The 15,350-nt window shown below is 43.7% G+C and overlaps 1 protein-coding gene across 1 annotated transcript in view; it reads right to left on the bottom strand.

Annotated features, from left to right (window-relative positions):
* ERP29 (endoplasmic reticulum protein 29) overlaps positions 1-15,350 on the bottom strand; it is a 33,604-nt gene that overhangs the window by 17,203 nt on the left and 1,051 nt on the right. The window contains exon 2 of the mRNA XM_056552353.1: positions 78-216. Coding sequence (XP_056408328.1) covers positions 78-216 — 139 coding nt within the window. The remainder of the gene's footprint in view (positions 1-77; positions 217-15,350) is intronic.

Raw genomic sequence — 15,350 nt, 5'->3', positions numbered from 1 at the left:
AAATGGTAGATGTGCGGCTATGTTTCTCTATTTTTGTTGTATATCAGTGTAAGTTACATCTGTAACAGAAGACCTACCTGAGATCCCAACGTCAGCCACCAGAAGCTCTTTACTGGAAGATGAACTTTCTGCCAGCTGTTTGAATTCATCCTGCTTTTCTCCATACGGATACTGAGTATCGAACTTTATCAACACAAACTTCATCTTGGGAATAACCTGCAATTAAACATAAGAGGTCATAGTTTATAGGGGTTTTCCAATTAAGATAAATATGTCTAGACAAATTATGTGAAATTAAACATACTTCAATGTACAAGCATTTCTGAAAATGTCTTGTTTAAGGTAGAGCTGGGCGGTATGACCAAATCTGCGTATCACGGCATTTTTGTAACTTTCGGCGGTTCCACGGTATATAAAGGTATTTCCTCCCCCCAAATTAATGATCAGCCCAGCGCTGCGCTATTCTGCCCCCCCCAACAAAAATTAATGATCAGCCCAGCGCTGCGCTATTCTGCCCCCCCAACAAAAATTATTAGCCCAGTGCTGCGCTATTCTGCCCCCCCTCCAACAAAAATTAATTATCAGCCCAGCGCTGCCCCCATCGGGGTAAATACTCACATGTCACCCGCTGCCCTCCTCGTGCTGTTTGTGGCCGCCGCCGCAGACACAAGGTAAACAAAATAAACTCACGCATGTTCCGACGTCGGCCTTACGCTAGGGACGGGAACGTCGGACAGCCGTCAGACTATCACCGGCTGCAGCGATGTTCCGCCTCGGCCGCTGATAGGCTGAGCCCACTGTCATGTAAGAAGCCCTTCTTACATGACAGTGGGCTCAGCCTATCAGCGGCCGAGGCGGAACATCGCTGCAGCTGGTGATAGGCTGACGGCTGTCCGACATTCCATTCACTAGGAAGAAGATAAACCCGGTACCGGCAAGTGAGTTAAAGTTTATTTTGTTTATTTTTTGCAGCCCGGGCATAGGGATACCACACAGTATAGAGCAGTGGTCTTCAACCTGCCGACTTCCAGATGTTGCAAAACTACAACTCCCAGCATGCCCGGACAGCCAAGGGCTGGTATAGAGGCCGCAACAAACATGAGGATGGGGAGGGCAGCGCATGTGGGTGACATATCAGTATTCACCCCGATGGGGACAGCGCTGGACTGATAATTAATTGGGGGGGCAGAACCGTGCTCACGGGTGACTTGTGATTAGTTCCACGATGTGGGGACAAAGCAGCGCTGGGCTCATTCATTCCCGAGGGGGGAGGGGCCCAACCGGTATTGCGGTATGGGTTAAAATTCATATCGTGCAGCACAAAAATGTCGGTATTCGGTATGAACCGGTATACCGCCCAGCCCTAGTTTAAGGGTCATATATTTTTAGAAAAAGTGATCAAGTAATGAAGAGATTGTTCCTTTCTGATTCCCCGCTGCTGCTATCCGAATGGTGGCTAGTGACAGGCTGAGAAGACATTTCCTGTGTGTTGATGCAAACTCAAGTAGCGTAGGAATGGTCACTTCGGGCATTTCAGCAAGTTGACCAGGTGAGTATCACTTATTTTTAATTTTGAGTCCTTTTTAACCTTTTCAAAAAACTTTTCAAAAAACAACCCCCTTTAACCCCTTAAGGACCAGGCCATTTTACACCTTAGGACCAGAGTGTTTTTTGCACATCTGACCACTGTCACTTTAAACATTAATTACTCTGGAATGCTTTTAGTTATCATTCTGATTCCGAGACTGTTTTTTTGTGACATATTCTACTTTAACATGGTGTAAAGTTTTTGTGGTAACTTGCATCCTTTCTTGGTGAAAAATCCCAAAATTTTATGAAAAAATTGAAAATTTAGCATTTTTCTAATTTTGAAGCTCTCTGCTTGTAAGGAAAATGGATATTCCAAATACATTTTTTTTATTCACATATACAATATGTCTACTTTATGTTTGCATCATAAAATTGACAAGTTTTTACTTTTGGAAGACATCAGAGGGCTTCAAAGTTCAGCAGCAATTTTCCAATTTTTCACAAAATTTTCAAACTCACTATTTTTCAGGGACCAGTTCAGGTTTGAAGTGGATTTGAAGGGTCTTCATATTAGAAATACCCCATAAAAGACCCCATTATAAAAACTGCACCCCCAAAGTATTCAAAATGACATTCAGTCAGCGTTTTAACCCTTTAGGTGTTTCACAGGAATAGCAGCAAAGTGAAGGAGAAAATTTGCAATCTTCATTTTTTACACTTGCATGTTCTTGTAGACCCAATTTTAGAATTTTTACAAGGGGTAAAAGGAGAAAATGTATACTTATATTTGTAGCCCAATTTCTCTCGAGTAAGCACATACCTCATATGTCTATGTAAAGTGTTCGACGGGCGCAGTAGAGGTCTCAGAAGCGAAGGAGCAACAAAGGGATTTTGGAGAGTACGTTTTCTGAAATGGTTTTTGGGGGGCATGTTGCATTTAGGAGTCCCTATGGTGCCAGAACAGCAAAAAAAATCCACATGGCATACCATTTTGGAAACTAGACCCCTTTAGGAATGTAACAAGGAATTAAGTGAGCCTTAATACCCCACAGGTGTTTCACGACTTTTGCATATGTAAAAAAAAAAAAAATTCACTAAAATGTGTGTTTCCCCCCAAATTTCACATTTTTGCAAGGGTTAATAGCAGAAAATACCCCCCAAAATTTGTAAACCCATCTCTTCTGAGTATGGAGGTACCCCATAAGTTGACCTGAAGTGCACTACGGGCAAACTACAATGCCCAGAAGAGAAGGAGTCATATTTGGCTTTTTGAGAGCAAATTTTGGTCGGGGGGCATGTCGCATTTAGGAAGCCCGTATGGTGCCAGAACAGCAAAAAAAACAAAACACATGGCATACCATTTTGGAAACTCGACCCCTTGAGGAATGCAACAAGGAATAAAGTGAGCCTTAATACCCCACAGGGGTTTCACAACTTTTGCATATGTAAAAAAAAAAATGTCACTAAAATGTGTGTTTCCCCCCAAATTTCACATTTTTGCAAGGGTTAATAGCAGAAAATACCCCCCAAAATATGCAACCCCATTTCTTCTGAGTATGGAAATACCCCATGTGTGGACGTCAAGTGCCCTGCGGTCGAACTACAATGCTCAGAAGAGGAGGAGCGCCATTGAGCTTTTGAAGAGTGAATTTGTTTGGAATGGTAGTCAGGGGCCATGTGCGTTTACAAAGCCCCCCGTGGTGCCAGAACAGTGGACCCCCCACATGTGACCCCATTTTGGAAACTACACCCCTCACAGAATTTAATAAGGGGTGCAGTGAGTATTTACACCCCACTGGCATTTGACAGATCTTTGGAACAGTGGGCTGAGCAAATGAAAAATAAAATTTTTCATTTTCACGGACCACTGTTCCAAAAATCTGTCAGACACCTGTGGGGCGTAAATGCTCACTGCACCCCTTATTACATTACGTGAGGGGTGTAGTTTCCAAAATGGGGTCACATGTTGGGGGGGTCCATTGTTCTGGCACTATAGGGGCTTTGTAAACACACGCTCTGTTCTGAGCATTGTAGTTCGCCCGCCGAGCACTTTACATCCACATTTGGGGTATTTTCTTACTCAGAAGAAATGGGGTTACGAATTTTGGGGGGATTTTTTCCTATTTTCCCTTGTGAAAATGAAAAATTTAGTGTAACACCAGCATTTTAGTGAAAAAAAATTTTTTTTTTCATTTTCCCATCCAACTTTAACGAAAATTTGTCAAACACCTGTGGGGTGTTAATGCTCACTGTACCCCTTGTTACATTCCGTGAGGGGTGTAGTTTCCAAAATGGGGTCACATGTTGGTATTTATTTTTTTGCGTTTATGTCAGAACCGCTGTAAAATTAGCCACCCCTGTGCAAATCACCAATTTAGGCTTCAAATGTACATAGTGCGCTCCCACTCCTGAGCCTTGTTGTGCGTCCGCAGAGCATTTTACGCACACATATTGGGTATTTCCGTACTCAGGAGAAATTGTGTTACAAATTTTGGGGGTCTTTTTTTCCTTTTACCTCTTGTGAAAATAAAAAGTAAAGGGCAACATCAGCATGTTAGTGTAAAAATTTTTTTTTTTTACACTAACAGGCTGGTGTAGACCCCAATTTTTCCTTTTCATAAGGATTAAAAGGAGAAAAAGCCCCCCAAAATTTGTAGTGTAATTTCTCCTGAGTACAGAGATACCCCATATGTGGCCCTAAACTGTTTCCTTGAAATACGACAGAGCTCCGAAGTGAAAGAGCGCCATGCGCATTTGAGGACTAAATTAGGGATTGCATAGGGGTGGACATAGGGGTATTCTACTCCAGTGATTCCCAAACAGGGTGCCTCCAGCTGTTGCTAAACTCCCAGCATGCCTGGACAGTCAGTGGCTGTCCAGAAATGCTGGGAGTTGTTGTTTTGCAACAGCTGAAGGCTCCGTTTTGGAAACACTGCTGTAAAAAAAGTTTTTATTTTTTATTGGGGGGGACAGTGTAAGGGGGTGTATATGTAGTGTTTTACCCTTTATCATGTGTTATTGTAGTGTAATGTAGTGTTTTTAGGGCACACTGGTTGGAAAACCTTCAGTTAGGTTCTGTTATCTAACTCAATATTTTCCAACCAGTGTGCCTCCAGCTGTTGCAAAACTACAACTCCCAGCATGTACTGATCACCGAAGGGCATGCTGGGAGATGTAGTTATGCAACAGCTGGAGGGATCGCAACTACAACTCCCAGCATACTGGGATTTGCAGTTTTGCAACATCTGGAGAGCTACAGTATAGAGACCACTGCAAACTGTGGCCCTCCAGATGCTGCAAAACTACAAATCTCAGCATGCCCAGACAGCAAACAGTTGTGTGGGCATGCTAGGAGTTGTAGTTTTGCAAGATCTGGAGGGCTATAGTTCAGAGACTACCATATAGTGGTCTCAAACTGTAGCCCTCCAGCTGTTGCAAAACTACAACTCCCAGCATGCCCAAACAGCTGTCTGGACATGCTGGTAGTTGTAGTTTTGCAACATCTGGAGTGCTAGAGTATAGAGACCACTATATAGTGGTCTCGGACTGCAGCCCTCCAGATGTTGCTAAGCAACTTACCGGCTTCCGTCGGATCCAGGGAGCTTGCTGCACGACATCGCCGCCCGCCGATCTCCGACGCCGATCGTCGCCCGCAGCCTCCGGATCGGTAAGTGGATCTTCGGCGTTCGGTCCTCTGTCGTTTCCCCGTTCTGCCCCGCCTATTGTGGGTGGGCAGAATGGGGAAAGCGAAAGTTAACCCCCCCGCCCCGATCTGCTATTGGTGGTCGCGTCTAGACCACCAATAGCAGGGATAGGAGGGGTGGCACCCCTGCCACCTAACTCCTATCTCTTCGGGGGGATTGTGGGTGTCACGGGTGTCCCACGATCCCTCTTATATTCCGGGTCACCGGGTCACCATAGACCCGTAATGACCCGGAATCGCAAGTGTGAATTCACTTGCGATTTGCGCCGATCGCCAACATGGGGGGGGTCTGATGACCCCCTGGGCATTTGCCCGGGGTGCCTGCTGATAGATATCAGCAGTCACTCCGGTCCGGTCCCCGCGCGGCGGGGACTGAAATTCCCACGGGCGTACAGGTACGCCCTTGGTCCTTTAGGGGTTAAAGATTATTTCTACCTTTTCAAACAACTAAAATAAAATTATAATAATGATCTGCATTAGTCTTCACTGTTTTTTATTCTTCAGCTCTTTTGCAGGCCAATGTGTCACTATGGTAACAGACTACAGACACCCACAACTTTGTCTTAAATGCTAACATTTATTTACAGCTCTGCATGAAGGGATCTATTTTATTATGTGAACATGAACACAACCATCAAAATATAAACATTTTTTTTCTTAGATAGGAATATAAACTACAGGGTGGGCCATTTATATGGATACACCTTAATAAAATGGGAATGGTTGGGGATATTAACTTCCTGTTTGTGGCACATTAGTATATGTGAGGGGCGAATCTTTTCAAGATGGGTGACTATGGCGGCCATTTTGAAGTCGGCCATTTTAAATCCAACTTTTTTTTTTCAATAGGAAGACGGTCATGTGACACATCAAACTTATTGGGAATTTCACAAGAAAAACACGGCTGTGCTTGGTTTTAACGTAACTTTATTCTTTCATGAGTTATTTACAAGTTTATCTTTGTTTACAGCTATTGACATGTCGTTGAGGTTAACACGTGAGGAGCGGATAGAAATTGTGTGGATGTCTGGTGAACACAGTATCCGGGTCATTGCAGCAGATTTCAATACAAGACCACCCATCTCCCATGCTACAGTTAGCAAACTGCTTGTTAAGTTTCGTGAAACTGGTTCAGTGTTGGATTTGCCAAAATGTGGACGCATGAAATCTGTCACTAATGAAGAAACATCAGTGGCTGTCCTAGCTTCATTCAGCAAAAGCCCACAGCGTAGCACTCGCCGCATGTCACTGGAGAGTGGCATTAGTCAAACATCCCTTCGGCGGATATTAGCTACTCACAAATGGCACCCTTACGAACTCCAGCTACTGCAGCATCTCAACGAGGATGACCTAGATCGGCGCACTGAATTTGCAGAATGGGCAAAACAAAAATTGGAACAGGACCATCAGTTTACGCAGAAGATTTTGTTCAGTGATGAGGCAAACTTTTATGTGAATGGTGAAGTTAACAAACAAAACCACTGCTATTGGTCTGACACTAACCCACATTGGATAGATCCCTCCAAGACTGCTGGAACACAAAAATTGATGGTATGGTGTGGTATATGGGGTACAAAGATAGTGGGGCCATTTATCAATGGAAACCTCAAGGCCACTGGATATGCGAAATTGCTTCATGATGATGTGTTTCCCTCTTTATGCACTGAAGCTGGCACGTTCCCTGAGTTTTTCCAGCAAGATGGTGCACCACCACATTATGGGTGTCAGGTCCGAGCATTCCTAGATAAACAGTTTCCTGGAAAGTGGATTGGTCGTCGTGGGCCAATTGAATGGCCCCCAAGGTCTCCCAATCTGACCCCCTTAGACTTTTATCTTTGGGGTCACCTGAAGGCAATTGTCTATGCTGTGAAGATACGAGATGTGCAGCACCTAAAACTATGGATACTGGAAGCCTGTGCTAGCATTTCTCCTGCGGTGTTGCTATCAGTGTGAGAAGAGTTGGAGAAGAGGGTTGCATTGACAATCCAACACAATGGGCAGCACATTGAACACATTTTATAAGTGGTCAGAAACTTGTAAATAACTCATGAAAGAATAAAGTTACATTAAAACCAAGCCCATCATTGTTTTTCTTGTGAAATTCCCTATAAGTTTGATGTGTCACATGACCCTCTTCCTATTGAAAAAACTAAAGTTGGATTAAAAATGTCCGACTTCAAAATGGCCGCCATGGTCACCACCCATCTTGAAAAGTTTCCTCCCTCACACATACTAATGTGCCACAAACAGGAAGTTAAAATCATCAACCATTCCCATTTTATTAAGGTGTATCCATATAAATGGCCCACCCTGTATATTCTATGTGCACTTTCACTTCCTTAGATAACAATATAAACTAACTTCTACGTGCACTAACACTAACCTTATCTTTCTGAACTTTTTTATAGACTGGCTAGACCATAGACCAGTTAAAACAACAACCACATGAAGTCTGCCAATGTACACAGAGGTCACAATAGCTCGCTGCTTTTTGCAATATGTACTTTCAACTGTAATTCCACTTGGATATACAGTAATAATTAACCATGAATTGGCCTACTAGCCGGGTTCTCGCACCAACACCTTCTTAGGCCATGCTCCCATGGCCAAAAATGGGCAGACATTCCACACATTTGCTTGTTTCGTTCTCACTAGGACCGCTCGGAAATGCGCTGTCTTCATATGCATTTCCCAGTGGTATTAGCAAAAACATTGAATGGTTCAATGTTTTTGCGGACGCCAGAATCAGGTTTCTGCCACAGAAATTCCACGGTGTGCACAGTGCAGCAGAATCCCCTTGAAATCCATGGGACTCTGCTGCTGCATAGTGTCCGAGTGGAGGATATAATAAATACAGTGATCCTTATTTACATTCTGTGCTTACAGACCCCTATGTGAATTTATCTACGTAAGTGCTTGTCCATAGCTGTAGTCCCTCAAATCAGAGATCATCAAGATTAAAGAAGATGTCCAGAGCTAATAAATTTATCCCCCTTCAGCAGGATAGGGAATAAATGTCTGATCGCGGGGGTCTGACCACTGGGACCCCCCCTCAATCTCCCATAGAGGGCCCACACACTGTGTCTACACCTCTCCCATAGAGATTAAAGGAGAAGGCATGTTTGTACCGGCTGACCTGCTGTGTGCGAAGCGTCACACACAGCAGCTCAGTTGGGGCTGAGTTGGGGCCCATAAGAGAGATGGTGGGGAGTCCCAGCTGTAAATGCACCAACATTTGTATGTTTAAAATAGTCATCTTCTGACCCCTATAACTTTTTATATGGGGCTCATTTCTAGTGCTGTGATCTGTAGTTTTTATCAGTACCATTTTTGTTTTAATGGGACTTTTTGAAGTGAACAAAAAGTGAACAAAATTGCACAATTTTGGGCTTTGGTATTTTTTTTACATGTACGCCATCGACAGTGCGGTTTAACTAACATTATATTTTAATAGTTCAGACATTTACGTATGCAGCGATACCACACATGTTTATTTTTTATTACATTATTTTATTTAAAAATAGGGAAGTGGAGGTGATTCAAACTATTAGGGAAGGGGCTTATTCACATTTATTAACTTATTTATTTATTTTTTACTTTAACTTTTTTTTTTATATATATATATATATATATATATATATATAACATGCAATCATTTGATTGCATACACTGTTCAATGCTGAGCTTTGGCTCAGCATTGATCAGCGTTATCGGTGCTCTGCTGCTCCAGCCTGGGAGCATCAGAGCACCGATCGGACAGCGAGGAGGCAGATAAGGGCCCTCCCGCCGTCATCTCAGCTGATCAGGGTATTGTGATTTCAACGCTGATGTCCTGATCAGCTCCACTAAGCTGCCAGGATCTTTTTTTCAACATTACAGACACCGCGATCAACTTTGATTGCAGCATTTAAAGGGCTAATGCTGGGCATCGGCCCGATCAGCAATGTCTGATTGATCAGCAATGGCTGCTTATAGCAGTCGGGAAGCACGCTTCAAACCCCGGTAACGGGACCAGGGGGTACAGGTATGCCCCATGTCCTTAATGTCCTTAACCAAAAACAACTTTTGGGATGGTGTGAAAATGTAAAAAATAGTGATTTTGTGTTTTTAACTTTGGTGTTTTTTTTAATCCTTTTGGAGTTTTTTTCTCACTCTTTTTTTTGTCGTTTTTCAGCTCCTTTGCGGTTTTACAAAATCGCAGCATGTTGAGCCACTGGCGATTTTTTGTCAAAATCATGGCGTTTTTCTCCAATAGAAGTCTATGGGAGTGAAAAAACTCCAAGAAAAACTATATGTGAGTTTTCAGGTGGTTTTTATTCTTTTTTAGCGATTTCTTTCTTTCTTTAGCGATCCAAAAAAGTGATGGAGATACCTCTTTTAATTTCGTAGGGTACCATTAAAAATTAAACCAAAAAAAGATACAGTAGTGAAGGAAAAAATGTATCTAATGAAATGTATATTTTTTATAACAAAATTTTATTTTTATTTTTAAAACAGGGATCAATTTATGTGGGCGGGCGAGGACCTAAAAATGTAGTCGACAATAAAAATGTAGTGTGTGTATGTTTTTCACTTTTTTCTTAAATTTTTACATTTTTTTAGGTAGTACTACTACTCCCAACATGGAACACACTGTTCCATGATGAGAGTAGTAGTACCTGTACTAATAGACAGATCGCCCGTTGTGATCCTCTTGTATAAAGTATAGATGCGGCCAGCCGCTCTTCTATGGTCCCCTGCACTGCCATATATATACATCTATTCATATTTCCCGCAGAGAGCTGTGATTGGCCAGATGGTTCCAGCCAATCACAGCTCTCTGTGGGAAACAGGAATATGTGTATATATACGTCAGTGCAAGGGACCATAGAAGATCGGCCACCGCATCTATACATTATACCGGAGGATCAAAGCGGGTGTCAGGAGTGACATCCACTGTGATATTTCCTTAACTGCAGGTACTACTACTCCCAACATGGAGTACACTCTGCTCAATGCTGGGAGCTGTAGTACCTGCATTAATAGACAGATCGCAACAGGTGTCAGAAATAACACTCGCTGCGATCTGTCTATTAATGCAGGTACTACAGCTCCCAGCATGGAGCAGAGTGTGCTCCATATTGGGAGTCGTAGTACCTGCAGATAAGAACAGATCACAGCGGGTATCCCTCCTGACACCCGATGCGATCGTCCTATCTATTGCAGAGATGGAGCGGCTTTCTCCTGCGCTCGCATCTCTGCTCTACTCCGGCCGGCCACTCACTCATTCATATTTCCCTCAGAGCTGGGATTGGTTGCTACCATCGGGCCAATCACCACTCTGGACATGAGTGATGTTCTATTCACATCACTGGCCGGAGTATAGTGCAGAGATGCGAGCGCTGTATAGAGCAACTCCACATCTCTGCTATATTATGGACGATCGCATCGGGTGTCACGACTGACACCAGGGGCGATATGTCTATTAGTACAGGTACTACTGCTCCCATCATAGAACAGTCTGTTCCATGCTGGGAGTAGAAGTATTACCTAAATAATGTAAAAAATAGAGAAAAAAGTGAAACACACACACTTTATTAAAAATGTATTAAAATGTTGTTATAAAATATATATAAATTTAGTTAAAGGGGTACTCCGGTGAAAACCTTTTTTCTTTTAAATCAACTGGTGACAGAAAGTTAAACATGTTTGTAAATTACTTCTATTAAAAAATCTTAATCCTTCCTGTACTTATTAGCTGCTGAATACTACAGAGGAAATTATTTTCTTTTTGGAATTCTCTCTGATGACATCACGAGCACAGTTCTCTCTGCTGACGTTATTATAATAATAATAACTATTTATTTATTGTTGTCCTTAGTGGGATTTGAACCCAAGTCCCCAGCACTGCAAGGCAGCAGTGCTAACCACTGAGCCACCATGCTGCCCTTAGCATACATCTGCTATACATCTGCTATGCATCTGCTATGCATGGTTGCTAAAATGGACAGAGATGTCAGCAGAGAGCACTGTGCTCGTGATGTCATCAGTGTTCCAAAAGAAAGGAATTTCCTCTGTAGCATTCAGCAGCTAATAAGTACTGGAAGGATTAAGATTTTTTAATAGAAGTAATTTACAAATATGTTTAACTTTCTGCCACCAGTTGATTTAAAAGAAAAAAGGTTTTCACCGGAGTACCCCTTTAACCCCTTCATGACCCAGCCCATTTTCACCTTCATGACCTGGGCATTTTTTGAAAATCTGACCACTGTCACTTTAAACATTAATAACTTTGGAATACTTTTACTTATCATTCTGATTCCGAGATTGTTTTTTCGTGACATATTCTACTTTATGTTATCGGTAAAATTTCACTGATATTTGTATCCTTTCTTGGTAAAAAATCTAAAAATTTCATGAAAATTTTGAAAATTTAGCATTTTTCTAACTTTGAAAGTCTCTGCTTGAAAGGAAAATGGATATTCCAAATAAATTACATATTGATTCACATATACAATATGTCTACTTTGTGTTTGCATAAAAAAATTGACAAGTTTTTACTTTTGGAAGACACCAGAGGGCTTCAAAGTTCCGCAGCAATTTTCCAATTTTTCTCAAGATTTTCAAAATCGTAATTTTTCAGGGCCCAGTTCAGGTTGGAAGTGGATTTTAAGGATCTTCATATTAGAAATACCCCATAAATGACCCCATTATAAAAACTGCACCCCCCCAAAGTATTCAAAATGACATTCAGTAAGTGTTTTAACCCTTTAGGTGTTTCACAGGAATAGCAGCAAAGTGAAGGAGAAAATTCTAAATCTTCATTTTTTACACTCGCATTTTCTTGTAGACCCAATTTTTGAATTTTTACAAGGGGTAAAAGGAGAGAAATCACCCTAAAATTGGTAACCCAATTTCTCTTTAGTAAGGAAATACCTCATATGCGTATGTCAAGTGTTCGGCGGGCGCAGTAGAGGGCTCAGAAGGGAAGGAGCGACAATGGGATTTTGGAGAGTGAGTTTTTCTGAAAGGGTTTTTGGGGGGCATGTCCCATTTAGGAAGCCCCTATGGTGCCAGAACAGTGGACCCCCCCCACATGTGACCCCATTTTGGAAACTATACCCCTCATGGAATTTAATAAGGGGTGCAGTGAGCATTTACACCCCACTGGCGTTTGACAGATATTTGAAACAGTGGACTGTGCAAATCAAAAATTTTATTTTTCATTTTCACAGACCACTGTTCCAAAAATCTGTCATACACCAGTGGGGTGTAAATGCTCACTGCACCCCTTATTACATTCCGTGAGGGGTGTAGTTTCCAAAATGGGGTCACATGTGGATATTTATTGTTTTGCGTTTGTCAGAACTGCTGTAACAATCAGCCACCCCTGTGCAAATCGCCTCAAATGTACATGGTGCACTCTCCCTTCTGGGCCTTGTTGTGCGCCCCCAGAGCACTTTGCGCCCACACATGGGGTATCTCCGTACTCAGGAGAAATTGCGTTACAAATTTAGAGGGTCTTTTTTCCCTTTTACCTCTTGTGAAAATGAAAAGTATAGGGCAACACCAGCATGTCAGTGTAAAAAATTTATTTTTTTACACTAACATGCTGGTGTAGACCCCAACTTCACCTTTTCATAAGGGGTTAAAGAAGAAAAAGCCCCCCAAAATTTGTAAGGCAATTTCTCCCGAGTACGGCGATACCCCATATGTGCACCAAAACTGTTGCCCTGAAATACGACAGGGCTCCAAAGTGAGAGAGCGCCATGCGCATTTGAGGCCTGAATTAGGGATTTGCATAGGGGTGGACATAGGGGTATTCTATGCCAATGATTCCCAAACAGGGTGCCTCCAGCTGTTGCAAAACTCCCAGCATGCCTGGACAGTCAATGGCTGTCCGGCAATACTGGGAGTTATTATTTTGCAACAGCTAGAGGCCCCGTTTTGGAAACAGTAGCGTACCAGACGTTTTTCATTTTTTGGGGGGAGGGGGGCTGTGTAGGGGTATGTGTATATGTAGTGTTTTTTACTTTTTATTTTAGGTTAGTGTCAGTGTAGTGTAGTGTTTTTAGGGTACAGTCACATGGGCAGAGGTTCACAGCAAGTTTGCCGCTGGAAGTTTGAGCTGCAGCGCAAAATTTGCGCCATCTCAAACTTGCAGCACTCACTGTAAACCTCCGCCCATGTGAGTGTACCCTGTACATTCACATTGGGGGGAGGGGGCAAACATCCAGCTGTTGCAAACTCCGAGCATGCCCTTTGGCTGTCCGTGCATGCTGGGAGTTGTAATTTTGCAACAGCTGGAGGAACACTGGTTTGGAAACACTAAGTTAAGTAATAAACTTTCAAGTGTTTTGCAACCAAACTTAGTGTTTCCAAACCAGTGTGCCTCCAGCTGTTGCAAAACTACAACTCCCAGCATGCATGGTCTGTCAGTGCATGCTGGGAGTTATAGTTTTGCAACAATTGCAACAGCTGGAGGCACTGAGGTAGGAAACGGACAATGTTTCCCAACTAGTGTGCCTCCAGTTGTTGCAAAACTACAACTCCCAGCATGCCCAGACTGCCAAGGCATGCTGGAAGTTGTAGTTCGGCAATATCTGAAGGATCAGATGTTGCCGAACTACAACTTCCAGCATGCTTGGGCAGTCTGGGCATGCTGGGAGTTGTAGTTTTGCAACATCTGGAGGTCCACAGTTTGGAGACCACTGTATAATGGTCTCCAATCTGTGCTCTTCCAGATGTTAGAGAACTACAACTCCCAGCATGCCTGGACAGACTGAGCATGCTGAGATTTGTAGTTTTGCAACATCTGGAAGAGCACAGATTGGAGACCATTATACAGTGGTCTCCAAACTGTGGACCTCCAGATGTTGCAAAACTACAACTCCCAGCATGCCCAGAAAGCCAAAGGCTTTCTGGGCATGCAGGGAGTTGCAGTTTTGAAACTCTCAGAGGCAGCAGTGAGATCGCTTTACGGCGATCTCACTGCTGCCAATGAAGATGCCGCACTGCAGCCGGAAACTCACCTCCGGGACGCAGCGCAGCCGGGACCGCACGGAGGACGCCGGGACCGCACGGAGGACGCCGGGACCGCTCGGGACACCGCTCCGACGGGTAAGTGACGCCGGGGGACGGGTCAGGGACACTTAGCAGAGCGGTGTGTGTCCCGATCCCCGTGATCGGGACTCACACACCGCGCTGCTAAGTATTCTGATAGCGAAACGCTGCTATCAGCTAGTCAGATTTGACCAGCTGATAGCAGCGATCGCTGGGGGGGGGGTGGGGGACGAAACCCCCCGTGGTCGCATGGTAAGATGGCTGGCTATCAGTGATAGCCACCATCTTTCCGGGCGCTGCGGGATGCCGCGAGTAGCGGCAGTAATGTCCATGACGTACCTGTATGTCATGGGTCGGGAACACCTTGCCACCCATGACGTACAGGTATGTCATAGGTCGGGAAGGGGTTAAATAAAAAAAATTTCCATCACTACTGCATCCTTTTTTTTTTTTGGTACCCAACAAATTTTAGGTACCCAAAAAACTGCCAAGGTGCAATTTCCACACAAATGAAAAAAACGGCAGAAAAAATGCCAGACGCAGGAAACTGCCGTTTTTTCTTGCGTTTTTTTCCAACCAAAAAACGCAGGACGAAAAAAAAACAAGTAGAAACTTCGCCTAAAGGGCTACTCTGCTGTAAGACTTCTTATCTCCTATCCAAAGGATAGGGGATAAGATGTCTGATTGCTGGGGACCCCCCTTGCAGCAGTCCGGAGCTAAGTTTTCTCCGAGGCTGATGACAGGCGGTAAAGGGGATGGGGCATTGTGATGTCACAACCCCACCCCCTCGTGACGTCATGCCCCTTCCATAGACTAGCATTGAGGGGGCGGACATGACGTCACGAGGGGGCGGGTTGTGATGTCATGATGCCCCGTCCCCTGCACCGCCCGTCATCAGCCTTGAAGAAAACTTAGCTCCGGGCTGCTGCAGGGGGGATATCGGGGGTCCCCAGCGATCAGACATCTTATCCCCTATCCTTTGGATAGGGGATAAGCTGTCTAACAGCGGAGTACCCCTTTAATGTTACATCTGGTTGCGAGGCCCTAGCCAAGTGTTTCCTAACCAGTGTGCCTC

The sequence above is a fragment of the Hyla sarda genome, chromosome 1, assembly GCF_029499605.1.
Source record: "Hyla sarda isolate aHylSar1 chromosome 1, aHylSar1.hap1, whole genome shotgun sequence".
NCBI lineage: Eukaryota > Metazoa > Chordata > Amphibia > Anura > Hylidae > Hyla > Hyla sarda.
This window is presented reverse-complemented; position numbering and strand designations above follow the sequence as displayed.